At 38.7% G+C, this 18,815-nt stretch overlaps 2 protein-coding genes across 2 annotated transcripts; one reads left to right on the top strand and one right to left on the bottom strand.

Moving 5' to 3' along the window:
- Nucleotides 1-4,124: 4,124 nt before the first annotated feature.
- On the bottom strand, nt 4,125-6,948 carry LOC111821588 (beta-defensin 106A-like). Its single transcript, XM_023736763.1, has 2 exons — nt 6,900-6,948; nt 4,125-4,279 (listed from the first exon to the last, which is right to left on the bottom strand). Exons 1-2 carry the CDS (start codon nt 6,946-6,948, stop codon nt 4,125-4,127), a joined length of 204 nt encoding a protein of 67 aa, XP_023592531.1.
- A 6,467-nt stretch (nt 6,949-13,415) lies between these two features.
- On the top strand, nt 13,416-17,282 carry LOC111821587 (beta-defensin 12-like). Its single transcript, XM_023736762.1, has 3 exons — nt 13,416-13,500; nt 14,033-14,074; nt 17,155-17,282. Exons 1-3 carry the CDS (start codon nt 13,431-13,433, stop codon nt 17,280-17,282), a joined length of 240 nt encoding a protein of 79 aa, XP_023592530.1. The 5' UTR covers nt 13,416-13,430.
- Nucleotides 17,283-18,815: the final 1,533 nt, after the last annotated feature.

Below are 18,815 nucleotides of genomic sequence, written 5' to 3'. Positions count from 1 at the left end.
CTCTTGGATAATTCTGAATATTAGAGATATGAATTCCCTATCTGGTCGTTCTGGGGCCTTTTCTTCTACTGAAAAGTCATCTGGTGTTTTATTTTTGACGCCTACTGGAACCATCCTGTCCTGTTTTTGTAAATGTTTTGATATTGTCTGCTGTCTTCGGGGCATGCAGTAGTTATTTTCCTCATATACTGATAGCATATTTGTTTCATCCTGCTTTTTTGTTTTATTTGCTATGTCTCAGCAGGTGGGCTGTGTGTTCTTTGTTGTTTGCTGCTCTGTGGACCAAATACTTTTATCCTCCTTGTCCAATTGGCAAGGTCAGTGGCTCAGATATGGCACATCAGGGCAAGTCTAGCTGAAGAGGAATTGCTTGGGAAGGTTGTTTGTGGCATGTACCACAGCCAACTGGGCGATCCATGTATCAGGGCAAGACAGGTTCCATTAGGCCATGCCTGTGCTGCTTGGGGTTGTGATTTTCAGCATACAGTGCATGTAAGCAGGAAAGATGGGGGATTGTGATGTGTGGAGCTAAGATGGGTAAGGGAAAGAGGAGAGAGATGAGAGAGAAATTCGAACCAAAAACAAACAAAAGAGTGCTAAGGGAGCTTGCCATTGGAGTGGAGAGATGAGAGACTGAGAAATGGAGAAAGACAAAAAGAAGAAAAGATGAGTAAATAAAAATCAGAAAGAATAAAGGAAAGAAAAGCCCCCAGGGATCCCACTGGTTCAGCTACGAGGTCTGGGGAGTTGTTCCCAGGTGTTGAAGTACAGCCTGGCTAGGAGGCATAGAGGTATTCAGTGCCAGGTATTCAGGGGACAGGAAGAGAAGGAAAGTATAGAGAGATGAGAAACTGAGTAATGAAGAGAGACAAAAAGGGAAAAAGAGGGAAAAGAAAACAAAACAAATTAAAAAAAAAAAGAACAAGAACCCCTCCAAAGAAGAAAAAAAAAAAAAACACGAAAAGAGAAATGCCCTCAGGGATTTCTCTGCATGTCTGCGCAAGCTGAGGGAGTAGGTCTTAAGCCGGGCAGCACTGCCTGGCTAGAATGGGCTCCCAACTCGAGAAAAGAAAAAGAGAACAAACAACCAATTCAAAACAAACAAAGAAACGAAAAAGTCCTGGGATCCCACCAGCGTGGCAGCAAGGACTGGGAAACAGTTCCACACTCAAACGCAGCACCGCAGCCCCTCAGGAAGAAACAAAGATGGCGCACAGAGCCAGGTATTTGAGAGAAAGGACGGGAAGGTGAGAGGTAAGGAAGAAATCAAAAGAAGCAGAAAAAAGCAACACCAGCAGCCAAAAAATGGCACTCAGGGAGTCTGCCAGTTTGGGCAGGTGGAGTCCAAGCAGCCGGTGCTTCCCGGCCAAGAGACTGTGGCCACGGGAAACAGAAAAGGCCAAGTTGGGGTGAAGAAGGGTGGGGAGTGGGAAAGCGTATATTGCAAATTACCACTTGTTCTGTCTCCTGCTGGAAGCTCCGTGAAGCTGCTGTCTTGTAACCCCTATTTGCTGGTCTCTGATAGGAGTCCAAGAGAGCAGATCCGTGTTGTGTTAGCTGATAGGGGACCTCTACATGTATGTCTCCTCGCTCTCTGTTCTCTGTCAGTTTCTTATTCCATTTGGTGCTTGGCTGAGTTCTTTTTCTCTTCATTTGGAGTTTAGGGTTTCAGGATTGCTCTTTACTCTGTTTGGCTTAGTTTTTTGGATCTTTGCTGTGGAGGGACGCCATAGTGTTTCTGCCTAGAACGCCATGTTGCCAGATGTCCCATAAATGTATAGTTTTGATTAGTCCTTGAGAGTTCATTTCCTAGTTTGGTATCTGGTTGTGCGGTCTTGTGTCTTAGATTCAGCCTGTCATCTGATATTGTTTGTTTTCAAACCGAAGGACTTCCTTTAATAATGCTTGTAAGTTTGGTTTGGTTTTTACATATTCCTTTCATTTCTGTTTATCTGGAAATGTTTTAATTTCATCCCTCATATTTGAATGAGAGTTTTACAGGATATATTATTCTTGGTTAGCAATGTTTTTCTTTCAAGATTTTATATATGTCATCCCATTGACTTCTTGCCAAGTAATCAGAACCTAGTCTTATTTTTTCCCCTCCATATGTGACTTTTCATTTTTCTCGAGCTGCTCTCAGGATTCTTTCTTCATCTTTGGTTTTAGGGAACGTGATTATGGTATGCCTTGGTGACTTGCTTTTGCAGTCTATCCTATAGGTGTTTCATGAGCTTCTTGGATGGTCAGCTTTTCATCTTTCATGATATTAGGGAAGTTTTCTGTCAGAAATTCTTCAATGATCCTCTCTGCTTTTCCGTTTTCTCCCCCTCTTCTGGAACTCCAATCATTCGAAAATTTTGCTTTTGATTTTATCCCACATCATTCTCATGATTTCTTCATATTTTTTTCTTTTTTTTTTTATTTTTCCTCAAACAAAGTGGTATCCAAGTATTTGTCTTCTGTTTCACTAATCCTGTCTTCCATTGTTAGACCTGCTCCTCACCCCTTCTATGACACTGCCCATTTCTGAAGTCTTGTTGTTTATCTTTTGGATTTCTAATTGTTGTTTTTGTATGATTTCTAGTTCTGAATTTATTTTGGCATTTTATTCCTGTATTATTTTCCTGAATTCTTCCATTTTTTAAGCTTTATTTTCCATGATTTTGTCTATTTTTTCCTTCAGCTTTTGGAGAGCTCTGAATATTAGAAACTTGAATTACTTATCAGGTAGGTCTAATGTCTTTTCTTCTACTGGAAAGTCATCTCATGTTTTATTTTGAATGCCTACTAGAACCATCTTGTCCTTTTTATTTTTTTTTAATATGTTTTGATAGTGTCTGCAATCTTCAGGACATTCAGTAGTTATTTTCTTCGTTTATAGATTGTAGATTTGTTTCGTGCTTTTTTGTTTTATTTGGTTATGTATGAGCGGGCTGGAAGTGCCTTCTTTGGTGTTTGCTTGTCTGTGGGCACAATACTTCTCATTGCTTTGTCCAATGGGCAGGTCCAGTTGCTCAGCTATGGAACAACAGGGAAGGTCCAGTGGGTGCTCTATTTCCTTTTGGAAGCTCCTTGAAGCTGCATTCCCATACTACATGTCCACCAATCTCCGACAGGAGTCCAAGATGGTGAATCCGTGCTGCGTTATCTGATAGGTGACCTTCACTCTGTATCTCTACTCACTCTCTGTTTTCTGTCAGTTTCTTTTTCCATTCATCACTTGATTAGGTTCTTTATCTCTTCATTTGATGCTTAGGCTTCCAGGATTGATGTTTGTCTCGTTTTACTTAGTTTTTAGGGTCTTTGCTATGGAGGGCTGACGTGGTGCTTCTGTCTATAGCACCATGTTGGCTCCACTTCTTTTTTATTTTTTTAAAGGCAAGATTTCTGACCCACCAGGGAACCAAAGCTGGGACTTGACCATACAGAGCATGATAAGGTTGCCTTACTAAAATTAGGGAATCATTAGGGTTAATTACCTTAATGATTAAAGTAATTTAATCAGTTCCCTACTTCCTACGGAAATAAAATTCAATGTAAGACCTGGATCCAGGTAACTGGAGCTACTGACAATCACAGTGCTATTTTCAATACCTCTGCCCATCAGCAAATTAGATCTCAGATTTATGGATAGGGGACAAATACATAAGATGTATTTAACTGGCCCCAGTTAGAGGCGTGGAGTCAAAATGGTAAATGTAGACAGGTGTGACACCCTAGAGTCCTTGAATTGATGAAATAAAGAGCGTCTCATTTAACTGAATTATTCTTTGGTCTATTATCTAGCTAGCTATCTTTCTAGCTCAACAGGTTAGTTGGGGCTGACTGCCTGAGCACAAGCTAGAATTTTACTGATTCACAGTCTTCTCTAGTTTCCCTTTAGAAAAATATCAGACTACTTTTGGAGTATTTTCTTACCACAAAATTACAGAAAGTAGGCCAGGAGGAAGGGACTTTCAAATTTAGCTAGCCATATCCACCTTCTAAATGAATCACTCTACAAATTGATAAAAGACAGTCATTTATTTTTATTGAAGTATCTGCTTAAAGAAGAGCTCAGAGCCCAGAGTAAAGAGGAGAAGAAGCTAATTCTTTTTTGTTGCTCTGGGAAGCATAAATCTTCAGTCTTGCTCTCTAATCTTCTTACATGGTTTGATTTTCACACAGCATTTCAGATTCTTCCAGCAGAGAGCAACAAGTTCTTCATTTTTAGCACAAGAAGATTGACATTTCCCTTGTAAGTTGTAGCATTTTTCATTAAAGAATTCATTTCTGGCTATACAAGAGAAGGAGCCACCTGGATTATTTTTCTTCTCAGACTTGTCTGGTTACCAAGTACAGTCATGTAACTAGTTAGTGAAAATTTATTTTCAAACTGTCGTAGTGTCTTGCTTTGCCAGTAAATGAGAAAGCAAAGGAAATATTTCTATCTGATACTTCTTTTTGTCATACAGGGTGATAGACTAGCAAGGATAGATTTGTCTCCCAGCATTTTGAATTAGACTGTGTGGGGCTTTTGAGAAATAGAAGCTATTGTTCTTTTATCAAAATCTGTTAGGGGTAATTATCAGCTTGTTCCTATAAACACCTCCAGAGTCAGTAACTTCTCCAACATACTCTTAAGAGTAGTACAAAACCTGAGGTTGAGGAGACAGATAAGATCAGAGGAAAAAAAAGACAAATATATGGAAAGAAGTCCCTGGATGGTACAAACGGCTAATGCTCTTGGAAGCCAACCAAAAGTTGGAGGTTGAAGTCCACCCAGAGGCACCATGGAAGAAAGGCCTGGCAATTTACTCCCAAAAGATCAGCTATTAAAAACCCTATGGAGCACAGTCCTACTCTGACACACATGCGATCTCCATGAGTCAGAGTCAACTCAGTGGTAACTGGCAATGGGTTATATGGAAAGAAAAAACATTAACCATAGTAGATAGAAATTTTAAAAATGTTTAAAAAGCCTCAGTCTGATTTCTCCTGCACAGTCCCTCAAAATGACAAATGTGCAAAGGATATGTTCTAGAGCAGGAAGGGGGAGAGTGTTGGGAGTGGTGCCTCCAAGACTTTTCTCATGTCATTTTGCATAGAATTCTGGTCTGACCTTACTACTGTATCAGTAGGAATCCTAAGAGCTGCTGCACTAAGAACCAGATAACACATCTTATTAGAGTCAACATTTTAGAGTTATCTAATTTGAATATATGTAATGTGAGGGTCAAATGTACACAAATTTCATTTAATGTCAACTGATAAATGTGGTCTAATTCATATATATGTAAAACTTACAGCCAGATGGATTAGTACCAACACTAATACTGTCTAGCATCAATATATAAGTTCATAAGTATAAATACCCCCCAAATTTCAAAGCTCAGTTAACTCTTGCTCCAACTGCAGAGACCTATGCTCTCTAGTCTCCTAATGCTGTAAGGTTATCTTGGGCTGGAAGCACTGGACCTTACCCTAGCAAAAGTCAGGTCCAATTGGAGATCTAATTCACAGTAATGGCCCAGGCAGCCTCTGGGAAAATAAAGCACCTACGCCTACAAGGTTTCTAATAGGCCACCACAGATACCATCTAGAATGTAACTGTATGTGTGCGTCTGTGCATGTGTGTGTGTGCATATGGCGCATTAATAGTTTCATTTAGATATGTTAATTTTCTATTATATAATTTTGTATCTTGTTAACTAATTATATAATATTGTTGTTGTTGTTGTATAATAAGTATGAGTAATCTGAAAAAGATACCTCTGGTTCTGTTTCCATGTGTTTACATCAAAGCCAGTGCAATGAGTATAACATGGTTTACTGTAGGTCTGAGATCCTCATAGCTATGGCACAGAGTCTACTCACACAGGTGTATTACAAAACAGACCAGAGATGTGTACAACTGGTGTGAAAATTCTCAGTATCTCACAGGGGATAATACATCACTAACATCTGGCACAAATTTGGACTCATTGTGGCTGTGGGTAGACCTTTCTTTAGCTCTCTGGAAACTGGGATCAGACTGGTCTCAAACCTCAGTTTGCGACAAGACCCAAGTGGAGCCATTGTGTTTTCCCAGGAGCAGCAGAAAGTGAAGAGAGTTCTTAAAGGGGGAGGACATATTAAACTCCTCTCCCTGTGGCAAACAGAGTCAGTCACAAATCCTTCCTCACTCCTTCCTATCTACGTATGAGTTTGAACAAGTTGCTTAGCCTATTTGAATCTCAATTTCTACATTCATAAAATGGACTTTCCAAACTAACAAACACAAATGTTCTAAATATCATTAAATTAGGACTGAGTTGCCCTTAAAGGAACCAGCTTTGGAGAATTAAACAAATTTCATTATGTGAAGTTTTTATCATATATCTAGCTTACTGTATATGATTACGGGATGGCAGTTTAATTTCTATTATTTCACCTAAGGTCATGACGAGCCCACAGTAGGTGTTCATTAAACACATAAACATCTCTAAGCTCCATTCTTTTTCTCTTCTGTTTCTTTATTTCTCTGTTTCTCTTGCTTACCTGCCTTAATCTCCACCCACAAATATTTTTTTAAAGCCCTTAGGCTGTTACCATTGCTTTTACATTTTTTTTTTTTTTTTTTTTTGAGCATGAAGTTAGGGACCAAGCATCCTTCCTGGCATTCCTTTATTTCTTCAAACTAATTACAAGTCAAATTCAAAATGCAGCCCATCCTAGATGATAATGGAAAAATGCATAGGATTTATAGAGGAGGTTTTTAGGTGAAAGTTTTCTTCTGTGGTAAATGTTCTCCTGCAGGGCCCCAGATCCTGGTGCCCTTTTATGCCAGGGTTGTCATTCCTGCGTGCTCACTGAGGTAGACCCTCTCTCTGGGCCACCATCTCTGATAACCTTCCCTTCAAAGATGCTTTTTTTACCTGGGGCCAGAAAGAAGAAAACAGCAAAAAGAAACAGGAAGGTCCACATGATTGGAGGGTCCTGAGAGAGCAGCACAGTGTCCATAAGAAAAGGGCAAGAAACACCCACATTTATACTTTTCTCCAGACCAAATGACCATCTTGATCAGTAAAGCTTATCAGAAATAAAAATATTTCCATGCTCTGCTGAGTAGGACTCACAAACCTCAGTGGGTGTCACTCAGTCTATTGCTCTTCTGACTCTGGAAAATTCCCAAGGACAATGTAAATGAAGAGAGGGGAGTGTAGGACATATATTAATGACCAACTGTAGATGTATGAGGCAGAAAGAGCAAAAGATCTGGAGTCAGGTTGTTTGGATTTCTAATCCCTACTATGCTCCTTAATAGCTTCAGTTTACTCATAAGTAAAATGAGGATAATTATATAATATCAGAAGGCATTGGTTAAGAGCTGATGCACTGGAGTCAGATGGAGTTTGAATTCCAGCTTCAATGTTTATGAGCTGTGTGAACATGGCAAGTTGCTTAACCCAAGCATATTAACTTTTTTATTTTTTTAAATGTGAAATTTACTGTCCACTGCACACTTTAAATGTTACACACATAATCTCATTTAATCAAGATAATATATGTATATATATATATAAGCACACATAGTAGTTATATAGTATTTTAATTATTAAAACACATGTCTAAAACTAAATATTTTTAGAAATCCTAATTAAGAACAGTGCCTTTAACAGTGTAACCCAACCTCCATGAAGAAATGTGCTCCAAACATTACAGTCTCCCACCAACTTGATTAACTCTTTCTCTTAATTTGGAGTAAATTGATTAAGTCGGTGGAAAGACCTGAAGTATCCATTTTACTACTTCCCCCTTATAAGATAGAGAGTGGAATAGCCCTCTTTAAGAAAGCATGAGAGGAGGGAGATAAGCATCCTTCCTCATCATGTTATTATAACAATATTACTAAAAGTTGGAATACCTTAAAAACATTTGTCAAAATAATCATAAACCCATGAAAAACAACAAATGATTGCTGTAGTATTGAAAACATGACTTTCATATATGATCTGGACAAGATCATTGATTTACTTCTTTACGCTATACTGATATCAATAAATGATCGAAAAATAAATACAAGAGAAGGGGCACGTTTTTCTAACAGAATTATTCCAGATAATATATGCAGATACTACTCCCTCCAGGAAGTGGAGATTAATTCGCCTCAACTTAAATGGAAGTGACTTGCTTTCAAAGAATAGAGTATGAAAAGGGAAAAATAGTAGTTTTACAATGGAGAAATCTGACAGCTATTACTTTAACCAAGTGATCAAAGTTAACATCATCATACCACGGTTATATATAAGATGTTAACATTAGAGGAAGCTAAGTGGAAAGCATATGAGAACTCTATAATATTTTGTAAGCTTTCATTAAATTTGAAATTATTCAAAAATAAAATTTTTTATTTAAAAAACTGTTAGGGAATAGCCCATGTATTCTCAGCCTCACTAACCATGATATTTCTGTAATGTGTGTGTGTGTGTGTGTGTGTGTGTGTGTGTGTGTGCATAATGGTTATTTATTATGACTAATCCAGTTAAGAATGATATGTTGAAAAGACATATTTTCTCTTCCAAACTCTTCTTAAAAAGATTTAAGTTAATAAAAAATACAAACTTTCAGACACTTTTAGGTATATACTATCTCATTTATTTTATATATTATCTCACTACCTCATATTATTTGTTTCTTACACAGACGGTCTAATTTGTTAACAAGTTTAGGTTTCAAACATAACTGTTTTAGTCTTCTAGGGCTGCTATAACAGAAATAACACAAGTGGATGGCTTTAACAAAGAGAAATTTATTCTCTCACAGTCTGGTAGGTTACAAGTCCAAATCCAGGGTGTCAGCTCCGTGGGAAGGCTTTCTCTCTCTGTCGGCTCTGGAGGAGGGTCCTTGTCATTAAGTCTTCCCTTGGTCTGGAAGCATCTCAGTGCAGGAACCTCAGGTCCAAAGGACGTGCTCTGCTCCCGGCACTGCTTTCTTGGTGGTATGAGTTCCCCCTCTCTGCTCACTTCCCTTTCTTTTTTATCTCTTGGGAGATAAAAGGTGGTGCAGGCCACAACCCAGGGAAACTCCCTTTACATTGGATCAGGCACGTGACCTGGGTAAGGGTGTTACAATCCCACCCTAATCCTCTTTAATATAAAATTACAATCACAAAATGGAAGGCAACCACACAATACTGGGAATCATGGCCTAACCAAGTTGACACATATTTTGGGGGGACACAATTCAATCCATGACACTAAGAGACTCACAATTGGTATTACAGATTAAAATGTAGTCCCTCAAAATATGTATTGGAATCTTAACCTCTATACCTGTGGGTATAATCCAATACAATGTAATGCAATCACCTTCCATAATGATATCTAATGTAATGTAACCAATCAATTGGTTGAGGTCCTATCAGTGTAGGGTGGATCCTAAACCTAATCACTTCTGAGTTATGTAAAGAACATTAAAGACACATAAAGATGCTTGCATAAACAAGGGGAAGACAAATGTTATCTGATGACAAGCAGAGGCAGATGAATGTACAAACCCAGGAACTCTAATGATTGCTGGCTACTAGAAGCTGAAATAGACAAAGAAAGGCCTTCCCCTAGACTACACCCTAAATTGGGACTTATAGCCCCCTGAACTATGGTACTTGTGGTATTTCTGTGACAGCAGTACTAAGTAACTAAGACGGCTGGACCCCCTGAAATGAATACTAATATGGCAAAATTCTACTTTATGTCACTGGTTTCAAGTACCTTCTCATTTAAACTCAGAATTTATATTATCTTGTCTAAGTTCTCATGAATACCTAACTAAGAAAAGTGCAGCGCTGTGGATTGCTAAAAGAGCAGTCCTTCCATTCTCACCTCATTCTGGAGACAGCAGGCAACTGCATTTAAGGCAGTTACAAGGGGTCAACAGTCATCTTATTTTTCAAGGACTAGAGGTTCACTCCAAGCCAAGACAGACTACATAATTTGCTGGGCTCAATACGAAATGAAAAGGTCTTATTCGAAAAGCAGGAAAAAGAAGTGGTCTTCAAATTACCAAAATATAAATCTTTTTCCCTTCTTCCAATGTCTCTCTCTCTTTCTCAACCTGTAGTGGTATTTTTTACTTGCTATGTAATGTTGCACTCCCTCAGGCATGAAGATACTCTTGGGGCAAGTTCAGACTCTCACAGGCGACCAGTGGCCCTGCCCTGTCACTCTGCACAAACATGTACGACCCACGTCTGCCACCCACTTCTGCCGGGTTCACCTTCCTGCCAGCTGCTGGACTGACGTGCCTTGCCACAGCAAGAGTTAAATCAGGCATCTCTCCTTCCCAGGAGACTTCAGCCCTGACCCATAGCGACCGGGCTACTCCCAAGAATATTACAGACTCCATGCTGGGATGCAGTATGTATCTGGATTGAGAGTGGGCAAGATACTCATTCCTGTCAAATTGCCCACTGATCCTTGACAGTGTTAGCTCAGGGAGGGGATGGTTGCTGTCATCCTTTGCCTTAAGACACCACTAAACAGAGAAAACCCAACTCCAACCACCAGCCCTCCGTTGCCCATGTCCTGGTCCCTGCCAGGGGTAGATGGCAACAATGATTGCTAGGAGGAAGGAAAGAGGGGAAGACCAAGCAAGACCTAGGGTGCCAGAGGGCAGGGAAACAAAAAAATGCAACAGGACTCATACCTCACACCATACATAGAAATTAATTCAAGATGATCAAAATATAAAACCAAAAACTATAAAGATCATAGAAGAAAAAAATAGGATCAAGTCTCGAGGCCCAATACATGACATTAACAGGATACAATCCATAACCAACAACACACAAACTCTAGAAGATAAACTAGATAACTGGGATCTTCTAAAAATTAAACACATGCTCATCAAAAGACTTCACCTAAAGAGTAAAAAGAGAACCTACAGACTGGGAAAAAAAATTTGGCTATTATAAATCCGACAGAGGTCTAATCTCTAGAATCTACAGGAAATCCAACACATCTACAACAAAAAGACAAATAATCCAATTAAAAAATGGGCAAAGGAATGAACAGACACTTCACCAAAGAAGACATTCAAGTGACTAACAGACATGAGGAAATGCTCGTGATCTCTAGCCATTACAGAAATACAAATCTAAACGACAATGAGATACCATCGCACCTAGGCATTATTGGAACCAATAAAAAAAAACAGAAAATAACAAATGTTGGAGAGGTTTCAGGGAGATTGGGACTCTTATGCCGTGCTGGTGGGAATGCAAAATGGTACAACTATTTTGGAAAACGATATGGTTCTTCCTTAGAAAGCTAGAAATAGAAATACCATATGATCCAGCAATCTCACTCCTAGGAATATATCCTAGAGGAGTAAGAGAAGTCACATGAATAGACATAGGCACACCGATGTTCATTGCAGTATTGTTCACAATAGCAAAAAGATGGAAACAGCCTAGATGCCCATCAACAGATGAATGGATAAACAAACTATAGTTCATACACGCAATGGAGTACTACACAACGCTAAAGAACAATGATGAATCTGTGAAGAACCTCACAATATGAATGAATCTGGAGGGCATTATACTGAGTGAAATAAGTCAGTCACAAAAGGACAAATATTATATGAGACCACTACTATAAAATCTCATGAAAACGTTTACACACAAAAAGAACCAATTTTTGATGGTTACAGGGGAGGGGAGGAGTGGAAATGGAAAAACACTAAATAGACAATAGATAAATGGTAACTTTGGTAAAGGCTAAGACAGTTCACAATACTGGGGAAGCCAAGACAACTAGTTCAGTGCAAGGTCTTGGGAGCACCACGGACAAATCCAAACTCCATAAGGGACTGAATTACTGGCCTGAGGGCTCTGACAACCACGGTCTTGGGGAACATCTAGCTCAATTGGCATAATATAGTTTATAAAGAAAATGTTCTACATCCTAATTCTTTGAGTAGTGTCTGGGGTCTTAAAAGCCTGTAAGTGGTTATCTAAAATACTCCACTGCTCTCACCCTTTCCAGAGCAGGGAAGAATGAAGAAAACTAAAGACACAAGGGAAAGATTAGTCCAAAAGACTAATGGACCACAACTACCATGGCCTTCATCAGTCTGAGTCCAGTACAACTAGATGGTGCCTGGCTGCCACCACTGACTGCTCTCACAGAGATCATAATAGAGGGCCCTGGAAAGAGCTGGAGAAAAACGTAGAACAAAATTCTAACACACAAAAAAAGACCAGACTTACTGGTCTCACAGAGCCTGAAGAAATCCCAACCGTATGGCCCCCAGACACCTTTTTAGCTCAGTAATGAAGTCACTCCTGATGCTCACCCTTTAGCCAAAGATTAGACAGGCCTATAAAACAAAATGACACTAAAGGGGAACACCAGCCCCGAGGCAAGGACTAAAAAGTATGATGGGACAGGAAAGCTGGTAATAGGGAACCCAAGGTCGAGAAGGGAGAGTGTTGACATGTCGTGGGGTTGTTAACCAATGTCATAAAACAATATGTGTACTAACTGTTTAATGAGATGTCAGTTTGTTCTATCAACCTTCATCTAAAGTACAATAAAAAATCAAAAAAAAAGAAAAGAATGAAGACACTGAGGTTCAAAAATGTTAAGCAATTGCCCAAGGTCATGTACTTGATACATCAATCTGTCTGACTTCAATTTTACATTTTTAATTATTCTGTTTTTCATTCCAAATCAAAGAACAGAATATTCTACAAACACAGGCAACAGGGTGGGAATAAGCAGAAATTATTTGGAAGCACAGTGATCTGAACAATAATGTTGATACCTATGCTCTTAATGCATTAAAAGGATGTGGTAATTATGACTTTGGTCAGCCAAGTTATGTTGGGATTCAGCACTAATGTGGCAAAATGATTGCTATTCCTCCCTTTTTCCCTGTGATATTTATAAACAATGACAATGAAAGCAAGTAAATTGATAGTCCACATTATTGAGCTCTTAAAGGGTACTAGGCCTTCTTTTAAGCAGTCTATATGTTCAAAATTCTTTGCATGACAAACATACTACATCTCTACAACAACATCAAGAGGCAGGCAGAATATGTGAATTTGTCCTTATTAATAGATGAGAAAATTGAAGCTGAGAGAGGTGAGATGAATAATTTGTTCTGAGTCCCTGGATTAATATGGCAGGGTTGAATCTAACCCCTCGTCTTCTGACTCCTTGCCCAGTATTCTTTCAACTATACCAGTCAGCCTTTCCAAACTATAAGGCTATGTGTAGACCAAGGTTTATTATCCATAATATCAGCCTTTGATCCTGGGAAATGGAGCGCATACATGTGCTTTCTTTGTTGATTCACTTCACTGACCAAGAGCATATCTCTTTACTTTCAAATAAAAATGAATCTCTTATTCTTTCAAAGAAATCCAAATCTCTATTCTAAAGAGTCTTCCCTCAGAGATGGCCCCAGACAGGAAGATACTTTATTTTCTTTTTGCTTTTTTCTTCATTTTGGATCAATTACCATCAGGTAAATAAAAATGGATGGAATTTTGATGGGACAGATCATAAACCTTGATGATTCTGCTACATACCACCCTAAAATTGGGAGTAAAAGTCAGCTCCTCACTGTGCTTCTCATGAGAATTTCTTGAGCGTGCAGTGACATTTCCTGAGCGCAGACTGCATCTGCTATTTCTTTTTTTAAACCTGGTCTTACTGGTTATCAGGAATGTTGGCTCTGAGAAATAGGATGGCGATCCAGACCCTGAGGTCTGCTATAGATAGAGCGAAGCCCCGGTTGCACAGTGGTTAAGCTTTCAGCTGCTAACCAAAAGGTAGGCAGTTTGAATCCACCAGTCGCTCTTTGGAAACCCTTTGGGGGAGTTCTACTCTGTCATACAGGGTCACTATGAGTCAAAATTCACTCGAAGGCAATGGGTTTGGTTTGGTTTGGTTTGGTTTTATGGTATAGAGTATGGGATTGGGAATACTGTTGTATGCAGTGTCATTTGCTGCTGCATTGGTCTTAATTTCCAAAATGTGTGTTGTTTTGAATTTAGGGTGCAAGGCAGGACTTGATTATGCCCAGTTATTTCCAGGAGGTAAGTTAAATCCCCTGTATATATTTTTTTCTTTTCTCTTAGAAATTTTGGCATGGTCACCGTTTGTGACTTTTAGAGACAATAAGGGAGGAGACAGTACAGACAACAAAATTTGCTGAAATCCCAACCTATTACTCTTTCCTTTTCTCTTCTTCTTGTCCCCAGTAGCATACTGGATTTTCCTTTTCACAGAGAAAAGTCTTTGCCACCGGCTTGTATTTTGTCCACAGAGATTTGGACTTGGTGACTTTTCAGATTAGGTCATGGTGCTAATTAAACTAAGGTCATAGGCTCACTCCTTATACCAGACAATTAGCATTGTTCTGAGACTATGGCTGCTCACCTCTTACAGGCTCTGCTCCTCAATCTAGTAAATCTGATCTTAAATCTGATCTTTTTTTGTGGAGTCATCTATATAGGAAGAAAGTGCATTATAACCAGAACTGAAAAAAATATTTCCTGAGTAATTGTGAGCAAAATTTAAATGTGTTTAGATTCAAATTTTAGGAGTGAGAAATATTAAGACTGCTAATAGTCATCGACAGCTTACTAAGCACCAGGCACCATATCAACAACTTTATATGGATTATATCATTTAATCCTCAAGACATCTCCATGATGTAGATATTATTATAACTACCATTTTACAGACAATAAAACTGAGACGTAGGCGAGAAGTTAAATACCTTTGCCAAGTTGAGACACATAAAAGTGGTAAACTAGGCTTCCAACTCAGGATACCAGAGTCACAAGATTTAATTCTGTGATTCTTAACCAGATAGAATGATTCTTAGTAATACTTATGCTCAAAGGTGACTTACAAACTATTTAACAAACCAGAGGACAGGCATTGATCAAGCCACTCACTGGTCTGATAAGAGCAGGGCCAGTGAGTACCAGCTGAATAGAAGCTCTGCATATAAGCATATCCAGGGAGGATTATTAAGTGAGTGAATAGGAGAATGGGTGCTCTAATTCTGCAGGAAATGGGTGTCTAGACATAGCCCCTAGCATTCTAAGGAGAATGTCAGATTATAACTACAACACAATACCATGTCCTGTCTGATTATAAGGCTGAAAATGTTGATTCCTCCTGTATCAGTAATGAAAGGCTCAATAAGTAGGACAAGCTAGGACGTGAAAGCACAGGTATTAATAATCCAGGTGAAGAGAGTTTGAGCTTTCATAGTCTGGGGATAAAGGTAGACACTAATCTAGAAGATGCTAGATGAGGAAGGCATTTAGGAGGAGAAAATAATAAATTTAGGGACTAGAACTGATAAAGGAGTTGAGGAGCTTGAGATTCTGCTATTGAGCTGAGGTGTCTTGGAGACACAGAAGCATACTGTAGGGGTTAAACCAACATGATGGAGAAGGAGGAGATGGGGTTTTATTTATAAATGTTATCAGGAAACGTTTAGTATGATCTCCTACTAGCAGAAAGACATCTTCAGTGGAACATTAGATTATGCTTTTCCTCACTTCTAATCAAATTAAAATAATAGTCACTAGGAACTTTATTCAAAGTTCATCTGGAATGTTATGACAAGTATGATAATTGCACAGCTGCAAGGAGAAAAGGGAGATGATATAAGTATGAAAATACTAAATTAGAGCAGAGGCTGGGGAAACTGATTTGACTGTAACAGTGGACTTCACAGAAGCAACCGAACAGTCTCCAAAGACAGTAGCAAGTTAAAATACAATGTAAGAAACAATTGACATGAACACAATCTTTGGATTAGTCTTCAGAAGTTATGTCGGCAACCTCAGGACATACATCCCCTACACAGCAATGTGAACCAGGGGCAAGGCAATAGAATTTAGGCCTAGGAATTGGACCAAATATAGCTGGATATGTTACTAAGCAATAGTCTGAGAGTGGGAGTCAGGTGGTGACATATGGAACATGAAGATTTGAAATAACCACTACGAGTAGAAAAATGAATTATCTCAGAACACAATGATTGATTGCAATGTGATAAGTAACCAGCTAAGCCTGGAAATCTCAAAATAGTGGCATTAATCTGTGAGGTTTGATGTTGTTCTGAGATTATTGGAAAGATGATGCTTGATAGGAAAAGAAATAAGTGTCTATGATATAAATGTTTTCCCTGGAGAATCAGATCAGCAAATAAAGAATTCTTAAGTGATGAAGTTGCTACCTACCTGTTATAGATTGAATTGTGTGCCCCAAAAATATGTGATGGAATTCTAACCCCCATACTTGTGGATGTAATCCCACTTGGGGATAAGGTTTTCTTTGTTATGTTAATGATTCCATATCAGTGTAGGGTTGTATTAAACCGAATGACTTTCGAGATATAAAAAGAACAGATTAAACACAGAGAGAAGCAAGCACAAGTGTGAGAAAGATCGACTGTATGTAGAAACAGCCAAGGAACAAAAGAACACCAGGGTTACAGAAGCTGAGACAAGAATTTTCCCCCAGAGTGGACAGAGAGTGCCTTCCTCCAGAGCCGATGCCCTGAATTCAGACTTCTAGCCTCTTAAACTTTGATAAAATAAATTTCTGTTTTTTAAAGCCACCCACTTGTGGTATTTCTGTTATAGCAGCACTAAATAACTAAGACACTACCTGATCCATGAAAGTTATCCTGAAAAAGTCTTCATGGTCTTGTTAAAAAGTTGTTGCTTACAGTAACAACAAAATAACTAATTAAATAAATAGTGCTTGGCAAAAAATATTCTCATAAAAGTTATTTCATTTGACAACTAAACAAATTAAAAATGCAGACACGTATTTCTATACTGCCCATTTGTCAAATGAGAAAGCCGAGATAAAAAGAAATTAAGCAATTTATTGAGGACGCATGGCCATTATTAAACTCAAACAGGAATTGAACCTAAGTGTCTTAACTCCACTTCCAAGGATCTTTCCAAAACCACTAAGATATCACTTCCATTTTCATATGGCAACCTTCAACAATACTATCAGGTATGTATTTTTATAGTTATGTCATATAAATGCAAACCCTCCCTTATTGATGGCCTTTGATCCATTCCCCATTTCCAGAGGGCATCAGGGAAGCCATTTCAGCAGCTCTTTCTTGGCGCAGGTGAGTTATCTGTCTGTGAGCCATGCAGGCTTGGTCGGGGCAAGTGTAGAAAGATGTGCTTGGAGACTGAGAAGATTGCTGGATATTGCAAGGTGAACTTCTTCTGCTGCCAAGAGAGAATCTTATAAATCAGACCAGCATTCTTCTAGCCTTAGAAGCAGCACTGGATATTCAAGGAATGTCAAGAGAATTTATGTGGCTTAACCAAGTCACACAGTGAGTGAGTGTCAGGGTCATTCTCATATCTTTTTCTTTCTTTGTTTTGTTTCTCTGCTTATTATTTAAGATAATTCCTGTTTTAAATGAAGCACAAAGACATGAGTAGAGACCTAATAGCTTCTCATGTAATCAGATACCTCTGTCATATATTTGTAGAGTACCTTATAATTTATTAATATATTCCCACACTTTTCTCATCTAACTCAAAATCACTTTATGAAGTAGGTTTTATTATCCCCATTTATAATTGAAGAGACTGACACCAGACATTTATATTTGAGGAGACTAACACCAGGAGACTGGCATTTCCTCAAGGTCACAGCTGGGAACCAGTGGAGAATGTACGTGCCACTGCATGCTCTGTATATCTATCTATCTGTACTAATTCTCACAGACTTAATAGTTACATAAACAAGAATGGCATTCCCATCTATGCTAATGGAGTTTTAATTCTATAGGATATAACAAATTCTGTTTTATCCACATTATCTCTTGGTATCCAAATATATTGTCATTCATTGATTCTAGTACATCTATTTTTAAAACAATTAACATGTATCCAGTTAACTCCTTTGGTACCAACTTTGCATTTTCTTCTTGCTTGTGAATGGAGATGACTAGAGATTAATTGAAAATGTTTGACATGGAATGTACATAAATAGTAGACTATATAACTTTTGCCTTACAAAATCAAATTTGTAGCCTCGTAAAATAAAGATCAAAATTATTAGTCCTATGACCAGTGACTCAGACTTGATCATTCACTTTTAACTTGGGAGACTGAACAATGTTTTGCTTAACTTTTGCGCCTGTCATTATCCTCTCCACACTGAGATCCATTCCTTCTTCTTTTCTTTACTCTGTTCTGTATCAATCAACGCTATTCCTTGCAAATATTTTCCAGACTTTCTGGCTTCTGGCTATTTTCAGTCAGTGCAAGTCTCTTGTGGGACAGTGGTAGATGGGAGAAAAGGAGATCTCAGGACCTTTCTCCCCCACTCTCTTTTGGCTCCAGCAGTGGCTCCATCTCCTCAGTGATTTTCTCTCTGGGAGTAAAGCACCTGCCTCTGAGTACTCAATTCTTATTTGGAAGTCCCACTGTATCCAGTTCCTGGACACTATAACTTGCTCCTGGGCAGTACAGTTAATGCACGTGGCTGCTAACTTCAAGGCTGGCAGTTCAAATCTACCCAAAGGGGCCTTGAAAAAAGCCCTGGCAATCTACTTCTGAAAAATCAGCCATTGAAAACCCTATGGAGCACTGTTCTACTCTGATACACATAGGGTTGCCAGGAGTCCTAATTCACTGGATAACAATTTTTTTTTTTTTTTTTTTGGATTTGTGTTCACACCGAATACTCCTATTTTTCCTCTAGCCATAGGATAGTGGAGGATCTCAACTGTGGCTAACTTTAGGATTGCCTCATTGGTCCAATTTTGCA

Source organism: Trichechus manatus, unplaced genomic scaffold (genome assembly GCF_000243295.1).
Source record: "Trichechus manatus latirostris isolate Lorelei unplaced genomic scaffold, TriManLat1.0 scaffold00091, whole genome shotgun sequence".
Lineage (NCBI taxonomy): Eukaryota > Metazoa > Chordata > Mammalia > Sirenia > Trichechidae > Trichechus > Trichechus manatus.
Note: the sequence above shows the minus strand (reverse complement) of the source record. Positions and strands in the feature narration are given on the sequence as shown.